At 42.1% G+C, this 18,662-nt stretch overlaps 2 protein-coding genes and 1 long non-coding RNA gene across 4 annotated transcripts; 1 reads left to right on the top strand and 2 right to left on the bottom strand.

Annotated features, from left to right (window-relative positions):
* Positions 1 to 311: 311 nt before the first annotated feature.
* On the bottom strand, positions 312 to 4,804 carry LOC135241509 (synaptotagmin-4-like). Its single transcript, XM_064311991.1, has 5 exons — positions 4,073 to 4,804; positions 2,474 to 3,495; positions 1,690 to 1,858; positions 747 to 913; positions 312 to 563 (listed from the first exon to the last, which is right to left on the bottom strand). Exons 1-5 carry the CDS (start codon positions 4,215 to 4,217, stop codon positions 414 to 416), a joined length of 1,653 nt encoding a protein of 550 aa, XP_064168061.1. The 5' UTR covers positions 4,218 to 4,804; the 3' UTR covers positions 312 to 413.
* Positions 4,805 to 5,715: 911 nt separating this feature from the next.
* Positions 5,716 to 17,923, top strand: LOC135241507 (semaphorin-7A-like). 2 transcript variants are annotated; one of them, XM_064311985.1, is made up of 17 exons: positions 5,716 to 5,907; positions 8,754 to 8,896; positions 9,179 to 9,220; positions 9,360 to 9,461; positions 9,589 to 9,679; positions 9,840 to 9,947; positions 10,183 to 10,325; positions 10,641 to 10,804; positions 11,346 to 11,454; positions 11,603 to 11,798; positions 12,585 to 12,700; positions 13,132 to 13,277; positions 14,190 to 14,242; positions 15,061 to 15,371; positions 15,768 to 15,907; positions 16,517 to 16,569; positions 17,313 to 17,923. In XM_064311985.1, exons 1-17 carry the CDS (start codon positions 5,805 to 5,807, stop codon positions 17,648 to 17,650), a joined length of 2,358 nt encoding a protein of 785 aa, XP_064168055.1. In that variant the 5' UTR covers positions 5,716 to 5,804; the 3' UTR covers positions 17,651 to 17,923. The 2 variants fall into 2 exon arrangements, with proteins under 2 accessions (XP_064168055.1, XP_064168056.1); XM_064311986.1 differs by lacking the exons at positions 16,517 to 16,569; positions 17,313 to 17,923 and having other exon boundaries at positions 15,061 to 15,469; positions 15,768 to 15,901.
* Positions 10,749 to 12,717, bottom strand: LOC135241510 (uncharacterized). The gene is made up of 3 exons (XR_010326011.1): positions 12,581 to 12,717; positions 11,498 to 11,684; positions 10,749 to 10,861 (listed from the first exon to the last, which is right to left on the bottom strand). It is a non-coding gene; the product is annotated as an uncharacterized LOC135241510 (long non-coding RNA).
* Positions 17,924 to 18,662: the final 739 nt, after the last annotated feature.

Here is an 18,662-nt window from a genome sequence, read left to right as displayed (position 1 = left end):
CCAGGTGAAGCACTGCCACATGTACCACTGAGCATGGAATTTAACATACGCTGCTTCTGTAAACTGGACTGAATGTCAAATGTAATAGCAATTGAGACAATCAGTCGCAGACAGGCTGTCAGACTTCCTGATGTTCCAAAACCTAGGTATAACAGGAAGTTTCGCTAGCGTCCCTGCTAATTCCCTGTGCATTGTCAGAGGTAGGCAGTTCAACTCTACTCAGAACTCATCTATACAAACCCTGCTGGCCAAAGCTTTATGAGGTCAACTTTATATGCAGCAAAGCCAGATCCTCTGGTATTCTCCCCACCCCCTTGGTCTAGGGTTCCAATGTTGGAATAAGGGAAATTATGTGAAAATGGGAGTGGAGAGCCTGGTGGATAAAGCCGTCAGTCTCTGATGCCGCATTTCTTCTATGGTGATTTAGGCAGGATAGCATGCCAGCGTGCCGTCTCCACCTGCTCCCTGCTACACATGTCCCACCAGTGAGCCTGCCCTGCCTCGGGCGCCACACTGCCAATCAGAACACGGCCCAGCTCGCTGCTCTTTACAAATACCCGCCCCTATGAGAGAGAGAGAGAGAAGAGAGAGAGATTGCTCTCCTGCTTTATCATTTCTAATTGAACACCAATCAGGGGTCTGAAAAGAAAAAACCAGCCTGCAGAAACATGGTTTGATCTTACATTGTCTTATATTGAAAGCAACAAATAATTGAACATTCAGATGAGTCCAATTTAGCAGCTTACCTGCATAACTATAAATTCCAGGACAAGGGGCAGCTGAGTGACATCGCCAGGTGGCAGGTCAAATAGGAAGGGGGTGTTCCACACCGCGTCGTACCTGCCTGTCCCTTTGGTCTCTTTCGAGCCAATCACCCTGCCCTCGTGAAGAAGGTTGATTACCACATAGTGATCTGTGGGGGACAAGCCATCAGTGAGTGCAGCTCTGAGCATCACCACACCTCTTTCTCTGGTGTTAATTAACCCCAAGGGAACAGCTGCTGAGCCTGTTACCAAAGTGTACACCACGTGCATGAACCACACCAGTCATAAACCCTCCTCATTGAGTGGCCTCACTCTATAGCGGAACGAAGCCTCGGAATTCAAGTCTGTGTCGCACGTGCGTGTCGTGTGTTCACAGCGGCCTGAGAGCCAGCTCATGAGATGACATCATGCAGGAGTCAGAAGATCATCTTGGGGATTTTGAATAGTGAGAGAAGGATTAAAAATACAAGGTTATTATAATCAGCATGATCCTCTGCAGCTCTCTGGTCCTGTCAGACAATAGATTAATCCCCACTCTGACATCATGGTGCACTTTACCCATCGAGCTGAGCACTGATAACCTTCTAGGATTTACAAAACATCCTGAGCATGTGGCATTCCATTTATAAACCATCACTCAGTATGTAGAATACTCTCACTTTTCTACCTTTTAGTCCAGAAATTTTAGGAAAATATGATTTGTCAGCATTCTCAACATTAAAATCTTAACTTCCATGTGCACATTTTGCCTATATTACCCATGAAGGCTTTGAGTAAAGAACGTATTTATATGAATAACTCCTCTTAGGTCTTTTTGAGATTTTGCTTGGGAAATGCTAAAGACTGCTCCTGAAAAGAAAAAAATATTTGCGTAATGGTTTCATGGTTTTTAAGATATTAAAATAAGGAGGATATGGTGCCGTACCTTGCGCCCCCGTCATTTGGGTCAGCATGGCCAAATTTTCTGCCTTCTGAACCATGACCTTAATGCGATGGGCAATGGCCTGGTACTGCAGCAGGATATAGAGCTGACCAATAGGCTCCTGAGAGCCGGCCAATAGCCTTGGACCTGGTGGGTCTGGGGAACTCAAACTCTGAGACACAACAAGAAATAAACACTCGATTGCACAGTAAACAGGGCAACTCTGTTTTCCTACTGCACCACATAGTATTTACTTTATTTCTATTCATTTAACCCCTTACATGACCAACCAAGCAAATCTTTATTCCGAAGACCTAGTTAAAAATAGTAATCTCTGGGAAAGGCACCATCTATCAATCATACGCAAGAAACTTAATGATATAGCCCAATGAAGTACAGCACTGCAGAAGGAGCCACATCCATGTAGGTAGGCTCTAGCTTGGTGGGTGAATGCATGCCATGCATGCCTATCTACATAAGCCTGCTGAACATGGAGACTGAAAACAAGGACTAGCAGGTGCACCCTTCATATGAAAGTCCACAATAGCGAGGACATCTCAAGTCACCATTGTGTATCCCTCACCATGTGTAAGGAGCACTGCTGCTGAAGTGTGTGCAGTCCTCTGATGCAGTCACTTGTGAGCCAGTGACTGTTTTACATTCAACAGATCACACAGTACTCTGAGGGACCTGCCAAAATTTGCTCTGATTGGGGGCAATCTCTCTGTGAAAACAACAGGTAGCCTGGGAAGCCTCACCTACTTAGTTTTACAGCATTGTTTCTTACCTTTTTAACCCTGGATGTTGATGGGCTTAGCTCCTTACTGCAGGGGATGGTGTGGTTGGGCTCCCAGTCCAGTTCTGAACACAGAAGCTCTAGCTCCCCCAGTGGCTCCTCCTTTAGGCCAGACAAATCTTGGGCAAAGATGGACATTTTCAGCGTGCATCTCTGGAGCTCCTCGATCGATCCCACTTGCAAAGTGAAGCTCTGGCTCTGAAACTCATGGCTTAGGCTACATCGCTGGATCAATAACTTCTTAGGAGTGGGGCAGAGTGGGGGCAGGCTGGCATGCACAGAAACCCCTCCCAGGCTGACCGGAGGAACTCTCGATATGCCAAGGATGTTGACCATCAGAGAGCCCCGAGCCAGAGAGAAGAGCAGAGAGAAGTGCAGCTGAGAGGCTGGTTCGCGACTGCTGCAACCAGAGCCGTAATGGCGGAAGTAGAGCTCCTCTGACAGAGCCTGGGGCTGGAACACAGAATCTGAGGAGAGAGTGCTGAGGGTGGGGCTGGTCAGCCCGCTGTGCTCACTGTGCAGAAGGCTGTCGCCCGTCACAGTGCAGCGGCGCTCCAGCACCCGCCGGGTAATGGAGAGCAGGCCCAGCCTGGGCAGGGAGGACAGGGAGGACCGGCCACAGGCCGTGCGTGACGAGAGCGAGGCCACAGACGAGCCAAGTCGGCGCAGGGGGAAGAAGGACTTGGGGTGCTCGTTCCGCTCCGAGGTGGCACGCCGGCGCGGGATGAACGGCAGGTCGACAGAGTCGCCGTCAGACGGGGTGGAGCAGCTCAGCGAGGAGGGCTGCTCCAGGGTGTCCCCGTCCAGTTCCTCATACCGCTGCTCGACCGGTGTGGTGTCACCAGAGGGGGAGGAGCTTAGGGGTTGATCACAAGGCGTGGGAAGAGGAGCAATCGCAGCCTCCTTGTCTTGGGACAGAGGGGACCTCCTCCAGCACCCGCATAGAACGCAGCCCAGAATCAGGCTCAAACAGAAGAGAGCCAGACCCACTCCAAGCAGGAGCTGTAAGTGAACTGTGCAGGGAGACAAGCAGGGGGCACATTCAGAAAGCACTGACAAGCAGGAAATACACCACCGTGAAATAATTCAGAATGTCAGCATTCAGAGAGATGCTGCCCTCTATCCACTAACAAATACTAATAATCCGTTTTTGGTGGTATTTTAGTGCAACAAAATTATAAATGGAAACAGTTTTCTTCACCTTATCTTCTTGAAATCTTGTGATGCTCAGTCAATAAACTGAGATTAGTTATTGTTAGAGTGATGAGCTATATATTTAAAAGTTGTAATACAATTGATGTTTAATTGATGTTAACAGAAATACATGGTTAAAATACCTTTAAATGTGCAGGTAGCATAAACTCACAACCAACAATAGGACAAAGAACAAAGGTCAGCAAATATCTCATCTATATCAGTTTTGAATCAACAGCTCAGTCACATAAGAATAGTTGAGGTTATTAAAGGATGTTAGTTATGAATATGGGAGGATAGTTTTTAATAATATTTGAGGGCATTCAAATGGAAAGAGAATGGACACATGGAATGCTGTAAGAGGAAGTAAAATAGGCGTAGAGCACCACACTGTACCTTCCTGGTGTTTGGTGAACAGGACCTGCACCAGCAGCCAGATGAAAAGCAGGACGATGATGCCCTCGATCATCCCCTTGCAGCAGAACTGGAGTACCGACCGCCAGAGCGGCTGCTCGGGGCACTCCTCCTCCTGATAGGGCATGGGGTCAACTGGGAGAAAAAAAAACTCTACAGAGCTTCTGCCACAGGGGCAGGGATGTGACCCTACTGTTGCACGATCACCTCTGTTCACCCCAGCTCATTCACACACCGCTGCCCTGCCCCTTCCTCTGATGCAGATTAGCATCCTGTGCCAGCCGCCGCATTCCTCCTCTTCCTCAGTTCGCTGGCTCTCCAGCCCAGGCTGCAGTCTTCAGCCAGTCTCTGCTCTAAGAACCACTCGTCCACTGCTTTCCCTTTTATGTTTTTCTCCTCTTTTTTTGATCGTTCACACACGCTCTTTCCTCAGCACACTTCTTCTGTTTTTCTTTCTAAAGATCCTTTTTGGAAGCAATAATAATTTTCATTTGTAGCGTCCTCAGTGACAGATATGCTGTTGTTAGGCAGATATGTTCAATGATAGTCTGAGGCTATAGGTAGGACATCGTTGCTTGAAAAAAAAATCCTATCTACAGCATTAATATATTCATTTCCCCTACTGCATACACATCATAATCAAACTGAAAAAAAAGAAAAGCTGGCTTTAGACTGTCTCCAATGACCCTGCACTGCGCCAGAGATAGTCGCTAAAAACGCTGTTCTTATGGTGTAGATACAGTTGTGTGGGAATCTAGAAATCCAATCTCTCTCTCTCTCTCTCTCTCTCTCTCTCACACACACACACACACACACACAAGCCTACCCCTTCCTTCAATCCTCCATCCCCTCCTTTCAGTAACCTGCAATCTGTCACTTCCATTAGTATGTCTATGGCCCGGACTCTGACAGATCACCAAGCTCAGTACTTCTAGCTTGCATGCAGCGGACGTGATTTCACAGTGAGTTTACAGGCTGTCAGCTGATCCAAAAGCTGCTGCTCTGTGTGCTTCATTACCCTGCTGGCTTTTAGGGACATAGGAACTGTATGGGCCCTAAGATCAACTTTATTAAAATTAGTGTCACAATGAGTGCTGTTGCATTTTCATAGTATGGCCTTGCCATCCAGCAGAAATTTAAATGAATTGAAATTATACTGAGATGCATTAAAAGCTCAGCACTCAACAGAATGATTACCTGGAAACATGTCCTGCTTATGGTGTTATCCAGGAAGGTACAGCCTGCATTAAATGTCATCAAAAACATTAAGATTGATGTATGAAACCCAGGTTTCTGAGATTCATAGCAGGTCACTTAAAAATGTTTAAAAAAACATTTGTCGAAACCCCACCTACCAGTTAAGGCAAGAGGGCAAGAATGATTTCCTGTTCTTAAGACCAGATGGTAGCCCTCCATTACACAGCCAAAAGTAAACATTAATCAAAAAAGCAAACCGTGATCCAATAATATCCAGGTTATAACATCTTCCATAGTAATACAAGGGTAATGCGACCAATGAATTGCCTCTAAGCCACAAACAGCCACATTGTCACCTAACATGAAAAAAAACACGATTGAATCATTTGATTTGATGAGGTCACACGCACTACTAAGGCTCAGAACCATCTCTGAGCCTGACAGACGCAGCAAATGACGTCGCTGGAGATAATCATTCTGATATAGTTCTGCGAACCGTGAGTTGCTCCTGGAGAGAATGTTGCTATCTATCTGGATCTTATACGCGGTCTTTTCCACTTTGAACATCGCAAATGCTTCGGAGTATCACCACAACCCACGAATAATTCTGACGCCGAAAGGTAAAGTAACAATGAGCTTACAAGAAAGTTCACACTGCCGCTACATCCACGACAAATTAATTGCCTGAAGCATTTCTAGTAATTTAGCCTACTATTATTGCTTTTAATAGCATGCAATTTCATAAACGTTTAAATTCATTTTAATGTAAATTAATGTTTCTTCAACTAATAATTGCCATGACTGTATAGAAATATCGGCAGTGATCTGCTGAAAAATATATTACATACGTGGTCGCGCACACTTTCTATCGCAGCGTACTTTTTGGCATAGATTAGGCTACTCTAATTGACCGTATCTACACATATAGGCTGTATATTTAGTATTTTCCTCCCGAAACCCGAATAAAATATCTCTCAAAAACATGTCTGAATTAAGGTATTAATTTATTGTATTAATGACGTTGGATCTTTTTCATTTCATTTCACTTTTTAATTCATAAAAAAACTTTATACTGTCCCAACTGGCATTTATCACGAAATAAATAATGTTTCAAGATTCAAGTAACTTCTGTGCGATTCGATAAAATGGACGAATGTGGGAGATCAGCAGATGTGGGACACTTAAGCTTTGCATTACTCTGCCATGTAAGAATCAACAGGCGATCAAAAAAAAAAAAAAACATTCTTGAATTCAACAATTGTTTTTATCGGACTGCCGTCTTTACAGTGGGCGTGGTCAGCCGTCAAACGAAGCCTGATCATTGCAAGTGAACTGAAAGTGGACCGGCATGTGAAATGACACTAAGGAATGATAAGGTTACTAGGTTAATAAAAACGAGTGAAAAACGTCCTCTTTTGATCTGCAATATAGCGGTTAAAACACTAGTCAAAATAGTTTTTTTTAGTCATATTGTCTTTAGTTTTTATGATGGGGGGGGGGGGGGGGCAGGTTTTTCAGGTGAAGTGGGACAACGCTTTAATCAGTCCTGGTGTAATAAACCTACAATTTACCACAGGTTTATACACTTACGTGCTAGTTTAAACCATACTGATAATTATTTGGTGTCTGTCAGTACTGTCCATCTTACTGTTTTTTAGTAACAAGTACATTTTTTTACACAAAAAGTATGATAAAATCATAAATCTTATTGATATTTCTTTTGCTAATTTCAGGAAAACTGTGCCACCCAGTGATAGAACACAGTTGCGTTCAGTTGCTTTATGTGATTTTAGTTCAGGATAAATTGTCTGCAATTCAAGTACATCTTTTCAAACTCTTTTATTCAAATGCAATCTAAATGCAGTGTAGTTTAGAAACTTAACATTACATACACTACTTTTGTGCTTGAAGCTTTATTTTTAGTTTACACAGAAAATAATTTTAAATGTATCATATGGTGATGAGAACATCATAATAAATACATTGAGGTTACATAAAATTACATGCAACAGAGTTTGTGTGTGTGTGTGAGAGATAGAGAGAGAGCAACACATTTTCAGTGAAAAAGAACTTATATAAAATGGAAAGACATCACTAATGTTATAAATCCCATAGGAATTCTATATACATGGTTTTGAAGTATGTGCATGCCTGTATATTTTCCTGGCTATACAATGAATGAGTAATATATTTCATATTTCTTTTTGCACTTTAACAGTAAGAGTCTGGACTCTGTGTACCAAAAATGATAAAGATCTGACACTCCTAACTTATGTTTCTAGGGATTATTTCATGAATAATCAAAAAAACTTGAAATCATTTTGACTAAATACTAAAAATAGTATGTTAAGAAAAGCAAGAAATACTGTCTTATACATTGGCCGATTTGAATATAACAGATTTGAGATCAGCTCACCTAGCTTGAAAAGTATACCAAAGGAATTTCAAAACTTCCACTATAGGACATTAATGGGTTAAGCTTTGAAATGACTGTCCCACTTCACTGGAATACTCCGACTGAGTGAAAGAGGGTGCTATGCTATGTTTAAGGGTGTTCATCTTCTATACAAAAACGCATTAAAAAAAAAATTTCACACATAGATGTTAATAAGACTTAAAACAATTCCTAGAAACATCACTGGTGCAAGTAAAAAAAGTTTTTGATAGTCTCCCACTGAATATACCAAAAAGTGTCCCACATTTGCTGAATTCACCCTACTTATTCGAAATAGCCGACTGGCTGTCACTCATTTGCAATCTGTTATATTACCTGAAAATGTCAGTACCTTCTGTATCTCAGCATACATTTGAGGTGTTAATAAATATAAAATTTGGAGATTAAATGATGACCTGTATTTATTTAGGTTGTTTTATTGCGCTATACATTCTCGTTCTCTAAATTCTAACAAGGTCTATTTTTCCCCCAGTTAAATATATTTTACCCTATTACCTTTTTTTTTTTAACCTTTATCTACTGCTAACACATTCGTCAAAAGCTTTACAAGCCAAAGAACCACTTCTAAAACTTTATCAATTGTGTACTGTACTATTACTTCATTATAATGCTGTTGGCAACATGACTTGAATTATATGTTAAAATCAGATCGTTAATATCCAAGACAATGAAACGACTGAAAATTCCCCACATTTGTAACTTGGAATCTCAACAAAACTTACACTGAGTAACTTCAAAGCATTTGCACTAGCAACTGATTGAGCAATTTAAAACGCCTCTTCAGTATTTCAAACACAGTGCCCATTGTTCATGAAAAATGGCTCATTTTGTTCACATATTTTCTCATGAACAGCCACCTAACCCCAATGAAATTCTTCACGAGAAAAACTTCCACTGTAGTGTAATTACGGAAATCCTTTTTTACGTAAGTTTTATGATGCAAGCCTGCAGTGTTCCAGTGTTCTGTTTTAGGGAGCAGGTGCAAATACGTTTTGCTCCACGTGCTTTCAGATATGACATTCAGGAGGCACAGCCGCAATGGGACACATGACCGCACCGAGATCGTTCAGGGACCACACAATGACAGCATTTATGTTGGAGGCCACGGAACGCTGTCCTACATTGATTTCCAGAACCCCAGCCAGTCAAAAGAGGTAGGCTTAATGTATAGGGTTTGTTCCCACTTTGTTCCTCCTGGACAAATTTTAGCTAGCGGGGAGAGCTCTTCAGAACGTGTCTGCTTCTTGGTGTTGGTCTGCTTGGTGTTGGAAGACACATAAAATACTTCAAATTACACTCATGTTTAGACTCAGGTTGCATGGGTTAATTGGAATACCATATTGTACATGCACAGTTGGATCTGTTGATTATACCATTGTGTATAACAAAAGAGGTAAAAAGATAATCTCTCATTTCCTTTTTTGTTGCTTGGCTAGGTCACCTTGTTTGAAAATGAATGTAAGGACCAAAATTCAACTGTGAGTATTTAAAACAAAATAATTATTGAGCTACATTTGCACCTAAACTGGTAGGGGATTCAAAATTTTTTTGAATAAATGGTGGATTATATTGAAACAATTTGCTACTATGGTAACTAAATCGTAATTACATTTTTAGGACAGCTGTGAACATGACATCACCATCCTGCATACATTCAAAGGAAGAACAGACATTTTTGTTTGTGGAACAAATGGCATCCTCCCAGTGTGCTGTTATATGGTATGGCAGATCATATTCCTACCATGTTCCTTTTTATTTATTCATTAGGAATACCAGGGTTCTGCTGCCTTGTAATATAATGTCCAGGACTAGCCATCCTAAAGCACAGAAAGTTTTGTTTTTCCAGAAACAATCTGAATTTGGCACCTGCTCATCATTTCCAGCTGAAGGAATAGCTCCATTCTCTGTGAAAGAGAAAGCACCATCCCTCTACATTGGTAAATACCTTACTAAAAATTGCGTCAACATACACTGTGGTTAATTGAAATGAACTGTCAACATCCTACTGGGGGAGTTTGGGACAAAGTGGTAAATTCTGTATGAGGGGAGGTAGGGCAACGTTATTTTGCGCTGTGGTAATTTCTACATCTTCCTCAGAGGAGGAGCTTTTCACCACTGCCAACCTTGACGCCCGAGGCGATGGGGTGGGCATCCGTAGGCACTTTGGGACAAACGGCAAACTCTCAGCACCTGCCAGTAAAACAGGTCAGCAGATTTTTTTTTTTCTTTTCTTATAGTCATTTAAAGATTGGATCTGTTGTTAAAGTAATAACCCTAAACACAGAGATAACTGCTCAAGTATTTGTCTTGCATTAGCAACTGTTCTGACCAGGCTGCTTTTGTTTGAAAGCTCACCCCTGTACTAATTTATCCTATAAATAATATTCAAAAACACGAGATGAACAGCTGTAAATGTCTTTTGCCGATTTGGGCCCTGCAGAGCAGAGATTTGTGGCCATGGCAATAAGTGGGCCCAGGGCTGATCCACTACAGGACAGAATCTACGCCTTTTTGGCACAGAGGAATCGGGATAAGCACCCAGACGCTGACCGTTGGGTTTCCCAGGTTGTCCAGGTGTGCAAGGTAATAACTGCACCCCTTCTTTTGAAGAAAACAGCAAAAATATTTAACTAACTCCAGTACACATCCCAAATATCAGATTTATGAGTTAACCAGAAAATCTCTACAGGGAGGTCAGCATATGTCTGTGCAACGTGTAATGGAATTGATGTTCTGATCAAGGGTTTGGGAGTGTTTCTTGAGGGGAGGGGTGTGAACATCATTTAATAGAAGGTCCTTTCATGTGGTAGAACCCCTCCGTAGGTTACTTTAAGCGTAGAAGTGAGAAGGAACGAGACCATAACCATGACATTAAACTGATGTACCTCTCTGCTCCAGGTAGATCGCGGTGGAACCAAAAATATTCTGGAGGGGCTCTGGACCTCGCTCCTGAGTGCCCGGCTTTACTGTGGAATTCACTTCAGCAAGATTCTGGATGTGGATGTCCTGCATGCAGCCAACTGGAGAGACAGCAAGGTGTATGCACTCTTCACCAATGTATGGTACGACATCACTGCAAGTCTCGTTCCTCGTGCTGTTGCGGTTGCATCCGTAGACCACTTGGGAAAATAAAATTACACATTGAATATAATTCAGAATATAATTTCAATTTCTAGCACATTATATCAGTTCAGTGTGATATATGTAGATGTGATAAAATTGTTTTAAAGCAACTTAACATATACCAGCGATATGGTGTTAAATAAGCATTGAACGTAAAATGCATGAATGCAAATTATCTGTTCAGGATCATTGCAGAAAATAGATCACTTGAAATTACTTTAAGGTAAATTCAAATGCAAAAGAAACTAAGAACAAGGTTTGCTAAGGGGTAAAAATTCAATTTACATTTTTACTGGTGACCTTATGGAGACAAATACATTTTGCTCTAAGCCTGAATGTGTAATAAATCTTTCAAAACATCTAATCTCATGCAAAAATGCATATTGGACTTTAATAGCTTTTTGTCAAAGGCCTTACATTGTTTTTTTTTTTACCACTGAAACAAAACAGAACAAAACTCTGAGCTGTTGTTTTCTACAGGGGCATGAGGGCAGTGTGTGTGTACACCTTGGGTACTATTGATGACGTCTTCATGAACTCAAAATTCAAAAACAGTGGAGGGCCTTCACCAAACAGTCGGAATAGAACGGTACGCAAACCTAAGGCTTTAAAACTGAACACCTTTCTCTCACCATTTAGCTATATGCAAGCTTCAGCAGGACAGTCATTGCATAGCCGTTCAGCGTGTTCTGTTCATGTAGGCATGTTAGACTTCATCGCGTTTACGCTTCTCACAGTGCGTTGAAAACAGCCAGAATCTCCCCCGGGAAGTGCTAAGGCAAAGGAAAGACTACCAAGAGCTGAAAGATTGGATCAGACCTGTGAATGACAAGTCCCCCTTCATGGTCAGTCACCGCCACTACAGACACATCAGGGCTGACACTGTGATTGGCAGGGGCGGTGTACAGCACACCGTCTTATTCTTATCTCTGGGTGAGTCCTCACACATTACACATTTTACTAAGCAGTTCAGTTATATCTGTTAGTTAAGTTAATTGACAAGTGCCCCATTATTGTCCTTGCATGACTTATAGAAACTCATTGACATTGAAAATATTTTTTGCAAGTTTATCAAAACTCAAGGGGGTACATACAGTCTATAACCCGTTTTCATTATATTGAATTATTAAAAAGATCCGTAACTAAACTAGTCTTGACTAAATGTTTAATTAATCACTGGAAATTTACTATTCCAACACTTCTTAGTTTGTTTAAAACATAAATGCATAACCTAATACTAGCAGTACTGCAGCCATAAAGTATTAAGATCTTAAGCCAGGTGTGTCCAATCCTACTCAAAAATGTCCGGTCTGAGTGCAGGTTTTTGTTTTAGCCCATTACTATGACCCTGATTTTAACTAATTAAGTAATCATGGACTTCAATCAGGAACTTGACAAGTAGAATCAGGTGTCTTGATTTAGAATCTGGTCTAAAACAAAAATCTGCACCCACACTAGCTAATTTCAGGTAAGATTGGACACTCTTGTCTTGATCCTTGTCATATATTGAGTACAGCATGGAGCAGTGGTCAGGATATAAAAGGCTTGTTACATGGGTTCAGTTTCAATTGTATAATGTGACATTGTAGGTGTATAGGTGGGTCCTAGAACAAATTAGCCTACCAAAATGAAGCAAATGAAGTTTCTGAATGACATTAGCAATATGAAAAGCACTGAGAAAACAGGGTGTTGCCTGTGTAAATGCTATTACTCACGCAGACAGCGGGAAGGTGCACAAGGTGCTGGAGCAGGCAGGTCCAACTTTTGTCATCGCTGAGCTGCAGCCTTTCGGCAACAGAACCCACATCCAAAACATGCTACTGCAGTCATCCACGGTGTGTCCCACAATGCCCTTGGGTAGTGCTGTCATGTCACAGTCTGTGTTATGTCTGCTCTCTGTGTGCCCAGTCCAACCTGTGGAAACTTACCAGAAGCTATGAAGCTATTGTAACAAATTCAACCTAGTTGTCAGGATTACAATTCCATGGTTTTAAATTAGATTTGTGGCTTTCATTATGCTATATGCTTTCTTACATATGAGTTACACAGGCAATGTAGAACAGTTAGACAGGATTGATTTAGGAAAGGGAGAAAAGGTTCTAGTACCACAAATGATATCCGATTGTACTGTAATAAACACACTATTGCAATGGCTGGACTGGCAGTTTTGTCAGCAGGAGAAGAGACAGCCTTAGCAGCATTCGTAGCAGTAGCAGGAGTTGTGATTTCTCATCACTAATGAGTCCGCATCCTCGTGACCATGCAGAAGAAGATGTACGTGAGCTCCAGCACTGAGGTCGTGGAACTGGACCTGCACAGCTGCATGGAATATGGCCAACGGTGCGAGGAGTGTGTCCAGGCCAGAGACCCCTACTGTGGCTGGGATGGGACCAAATGCACTGCAGCCTCCAGGTAAGACTTAGAACACCATATATGGCAGGGGTTCAGGCAATTGGACCTGGACCCCTGGACCTGGAGGGCCAGTGTATATGCAGGTTTTTGTTTCATCCAATTACCATGGCTAAGGTTCACTTGTAGATTAGATCACAGTAAAACACTTCATATTGGGACACAAGAACAGTCTTCAGCTGTCATTCATGCACTTACACAGAAATGTCATCAAGAAATGAAAAAGTAACTAATGCCAGAAGTTGGCATGAAAACCAGAAACGGATATGGCCCTGTTGTCCACCTCTGCCATATAGCGTATATCCTTATGTCTATCCACAGCAGCGTGATTGCGTTTAATTGTAAACACACCTTGCAATTTCAGAAAAGGTCAAAGGTCAAGCACAAGGTGCTTTTTTCCACAACACTGACTGTCAAGAAAACAAAGTGCCTGCTTTGATCCCAGCTTAATAATTTAATTTGTGCTACAGAAACAATGAAATCATTTTTCTTAAAACTGGTGCCACCTTGGTAGTATGCAAAAAAGCAGGAACAAACATGGGAGCAACAGAATGCCGACAGTCTGCTCGGTCAACTCTGGCTTTTAAAACACAAATAAGGCTTATCCTCAGCAAATATTATTGAAACAAAACATGTGACTGCCTCTGTAAACATTAAAACAGGACCGGTCACTTTCATGACTGCAGGCCCCGCTAACTTGCAAACAGAACAGGAATATGGCTAGTCAAACAGTATGCACAGAGCCATGGACAAGAGCCAGTCTCTCGCATATACCCTGCCCACGTTATCCAAGTAGTACAGCTCACACGTCCTACCGCAGCAGTTACGACTATTCTGGAACATCCTGAGCAAAGCCAGAGTGGGTTGTTCATGACCTATTTCTAACACTTATAATTTGTGCCCTTCTTGAAACAGTGACACGGTTCAGGATGTGGAGCATGGAAACTATACGGTGTGCGAAGAAGCAGGTAAGACATTTAAAATGTGAATTTATCTTTTTCTGGAAGGTAGAATATTAGTTTCATTGGTAATGCAGCATGCGGTCCCTTGCTCCTTCTCATTGCACATTACCTCTCCTTCAGATGAAAGTCAGTCTTTCAGGTGCTGGTTATGTTTGTTAAACAACCTGATGCTTTATCTAGCAGGCTCCGGCCCATCTCACAATGCTAATATTAGTATAGTGTACAGCACAGAGAATGCTTATACAAGATAAAACTGTAATTACTATGATATGTTCGCTGCAATTGTATACAAGTGGAACAAAGTGCAAACTCAGTAGGGCAAAAACCACTGCGCTCATGTTAGCAAGACATGTTTTTGCCTCATTTTTACATCTCATTTGCAATCACAATTTTTTAAGGCGGCGTTCTGCATGATTCATGGGAATCATATCCTCTTTCTGTCCTGACAGTAATTCAGTGCCAAGGACTGGAGTTCTATGTAACCAGTTTTACTGCATAAAGATAAGCGAACAGAAGCAAAAACAAAAAACTAAAAAAACAAAACAATGATCATATTTGCAGGTGACAGAGGCTGCTGACCACACCCATAAAGCAAAAGGCACAGGAAATCCACAGTATTACTGCATTTTTATCAAACACTACAGTGTAAAACAATAACAAATTGTCTTAAAACAAAACCAACTAATATCTTGTTGTTCATCTTGTCAATAAGCTTGCAGTTTTTTTTGGTCAGTTCTTTTTTTTCCCCCACAGAATATATCAAAACCAAGGTGCAGGTTTATTTATTTATTTATTCCTAGTGATTTTTTCCTTGTCTTCCTCAGGTAAGACCGACAAATATGTGGCACCTCGCAAAGTTGACTACCTCCCCCCATCGGCCAGGTACGTCCTGCAGTGCCCCACTCTGTCTGGCCATGCCCAATACAGCTGGCACCACCATGGAAAGACGACAGAATGCACCCGGGCAGAGGGGCAATGCCTGCTGCTCATAGAGAACATGTCCCCTGCAATGGAGGGCACCTACAGCTGCGTGTCCTCAGAGAGGGGCTACGAGAGAACGCTGGTAGAGTACGAGCTGCGGATCGAGAGCATAGCCACAACCAGCAATCAGGACCCGGTGCTGCAGCCAGCCACGGTGTGTCCCACAATGCCCTTGGGCAGTGCTGTCCTGTCGCTATTTGTGTTACGTCTGCTCTCTGTGCCCAGCCCAACCTGTGGAAGCTCACCAGAAAGGTATAAAGCTATTGCAACTAATTCAACCTCATAGTCAGGATTACATTTTCATGGTTTTAAACTAGGTTTGGGGCTGTTATGCTGTGTGCTTTTTTTTTTTTTTACACACCTGAGTTACACAAGCAATTCAGAACAGTTAGACGGTATTACTTTAGGGAAGGGAGAAGAGGTGCAATTAATACTATATAACTATCACAGTGAACACTCTAGCACAATGGCTGGACTGGCAATTTTGTTGACTGGACAAGTAGCGGCATTAGTAGCACCTGAGTCCTCATCCTTCCTTTCTTCTGTGCAGTATAATGTGAATTTGATGTCCAGCCGTAAGGAACTGGACCTGCACAGCTGCATGAAATATGGCCAACGGTGTGAGGACTGTGTCCAGGCCAGAGACCTCAACTGCACCTGGGATGGGACCATATGCACTGCAGCCTCCAGGTAAGACTCAGCACACCATATATGGCAGGGGTCTGGGCAAACCCAGGCCTGGAATGCCAGTGTATGCAGGTTTTTGTTTACCAACTACTCTGGCTAAATGAGGTGAATCTGGAACATGGAACGAAGTAAAAAGAGCCATTCCTGGCTTTAATCAGTGCAGGTATCCAGCGAATTCAGTAATCCTGCTTTGTGATGCAGGTCCCTGCTTTGACCCCAGCTTAATACTTAATTTGTGCTTCAGAAACAATTAAATCATTTTTCTTAAACGAAAATACACATGCTGGTTCCACCTTGGTTATAGGGTTTATCCTCAGCAGTACCGCTGAAACAAAACATGTGACTGCCTCTGGAAACATTAAAACAGGTCCTCTCACTTTTATGACTGCAGGCCCGTTAATTTAGTGAACAAAATAGGAATACAGCTAGTCAAACAGTACGCACAGGGCCATAGACAAAAGCCAATCACATATACCCTGCTCACATATTACAAATACTACAGCTCACATTTCCTGCAGCAGCAGGTACAACTATGTTGGAACATGCAGAGTAAAGCCAGTGAATCTTTGATCACCTATTTCTAACTTAGAATTTGTGCACCTCTTGAAACAGTGACACGGTTCAGGATGTGGAGCATGGAAACTATATGGTGTGCGAAGAGGCAGGTAAGACGTTTAAAATGTGAAGTTACCAGACATCTTTTTCTGGAAAGTAGAATATTAGTTTCATTGGTAATGCAGCATGCGGTCCCCTGCTCCTTCTCATTGCACATTACCTCTCCTTCAGATGAAAGTCAGTCTTTCAGGTGCTGGTTATGTTTGTTAACCTGATGCTTTATCTAGCAGGCTCCAGGCCATCTCACAATGCTAATATTAGTATAGTGTACAGCACAGAGAATGCTTATACAAGATAAAACTGTAATCACTATGATATGTTTGCTTCAAATGTATACAAGTGGAATAAAGTATAACCTCATTAGATCAAAAAAGCATTTGCCATCACAATTTCTGAAGGCAGTGTGCTGCATGATTTATGGCAATAATATGCTCTTTCTGTCCTGACAGTAATTCAGTTCCAAGGAATGGAGTTCCATGTAGCCAGTTATACTGCATACAATGAAATACAAACACCAGCAAAAATACATAAATAAAACAGTGATCATATGTGCAGGTGACAGAGGCTGCTGACTGCACCCAAGCAAACGACACAAGAAATTTATAGTATTGTTTCATTTTTACCAAACGCTACAATGCAAAACAATAACACATTATCTTAAACAAAATCAACTGCTATTTTGGTGTTAATTGCACCAACTAAACTTACCTGGTTCTCTGTGGCCAATCTTGGTTCATTTTATATACAGTATCAAAACCAAGATACAGATTTTTTTTTTCCTTGTGTTCCACAGGTAAGACCGAAAGATCTATCAGTTCACGAAAATTTTACAACGTCCCCCCATTGGCCAAGCACGTCCTGCTGTGCCCCACTGTGTCTGGCCATGCCAACTACAGCTGGCACCACCATGGAAGGACGACAGCGTGCCTCCAGGCAGAAGGGCAATGCCTGCTGCTCATAGAGAACATGTCCCCTGCAATGGTAGGCAACTACAGCTGCGTGTCCTCAGAGGGGGGCTATGTGAGAACGCTGGTAGAGTACGAGCTGCTGATGGAGAGCAGGGCCCCAGGACTGGACTCTTCTCTACTGGCCTCAGTCGTCGTCCTGATTTGCCTGATCCTGCTCCACTAGTCAAACCAGCAGCCATTCGAACCGCTGCAGCGCTTGCTCGGGCTGGTAGGCCTAAAAAAACTGCGCTTCTTTTTGGTCCAAGTTGAGCACCGAGCCCCAGTGCAATGATAGGGACACAGTGAAGTAGGAGACATTCAAGGTCCTGATTTACAGTAATCGTTACATATGCCATTGATGTTTTTCATAAAGCAAAATCCTGCCTTACATTAAAAAGTCTTCTAAGTCTTAATGTTTAAACTTGAATACATGAAAAATATATTTTAGTTTTTTTTTTATACTGTATTTTGGGAAATCTAATCTTAGAAATAGGTATATGCATTATATACATGGAGGGTTAGGGTTATATACATTGTAAAACTATATATATATATGTGTGTGTCAACTACATTATTTTTACCCACATCCAATATATTGTGTTTCATTTCTTCCTGAGTTAGCATTGGCCTACTGTGGGCAAGTGGTTCAGGATTCTGAAGTAGACATTTGGAATGGAAAATTCAGACTCCTGAACCTGAACTACTGACTACTGAAAGTAATACAGATAAACGTATTACTGTTCCCACTGTTCTCTATATACTCCGTACGATGCAGCAAAGCCACAATTGTTTAACAGAAGTTCCACAGCCCCAGATCTGACTGTACTGCTGCAGCCCTCCTCTGTAGCATGTTAGAGCTGACAGAATGTGGTGGGATGAATTGTGAGCATGAAGTATGTCAACCTGTATGCTCCCACAAATTACCCCCTGTAGCTCTCCAGAGCTGGGTGAGCCATACGATTTCTCTCTTTTGCTCCTGTGTGAAAATTGTCCGCACTGCAGATTCCACCAATTTTGCATGGTTCAGAACGCAGGGTACAGTAGCTGAATAAGCTCTGCATTATCACAAACACAATCATGCCAGCTCCTACCATTCAAAGAGGCCAGAGGGAGTCTGGTGGGGCTCATTGGATCCTCTCCAAATAACGAATAACCAAAAGACAAAATTTCTCATTCAAATACAGACAAGAGGGTTC

Source organism: Anguilla rostrata, chromosome 16, assembly GCF_018555375.3.
Source record: "Anguilla rostrata isolate EN2019 chromosome 16, ASM1855537v3, whole genome shotgun sequence".
NCBI classification, from domain to species: domain Eukaryota; kingdom Metazoa; phylum Chordata; class Actinopteri; order Anguilliformes; family Anguillidae; genus Anguilla; species Anguilla rostrata.
Note: the sequence above shows the minus strand (reverse complement) of the source record. Positions and strands in the feature narration are given on the sequence as shown.

Bases quoted from the DNA above. Each gene is read 5' to 3' on its own strand.
- LOC135241509 (XM_064311991.1), bottom strand. From the start codon at position 4,217: ATGCCCTATCAGGAGGAGGAGTGCCCCGAGCAGCCGCTCTGGCGGTCG. The intron at 3,496-4,072 runs GTACAGTGTGGT...CTCCCTGCACAG, and splicing joins GTTCACCAAACACCAGGAAG to TTCACTTACAGCTCCTGCTT. The intron at 1,859-2,473 runs GTAAGAAACAAT...GTTGTGTCTCAG, and splicing joins CAACATCCAGGGTTAAAAAG to AGTTTGAGTTCCCCAGACCC.
- LOC135241507 (XM_064311985.1), top strand. From the start codon at position 5,805: ATGTTGCTATCTATCTGGATCTTATACGCGGTCTTTTCCACTTTGAAC. The intron at 9,948-10,182 runs GTCAGCAGATTT...TGGGCCCTGCAG, and splicing joins AGCACCTGCCAGTAAAACAG to AGCAGAGATTTGTGGCCATG. The intron at 10,326-10,640 runs GTAATAACTGCA...TCTCTGCTCCAG, and splicing joins AGGTTGTCCAGGTGTGCAAG to GTAGATCGCGGTGGAACCAA.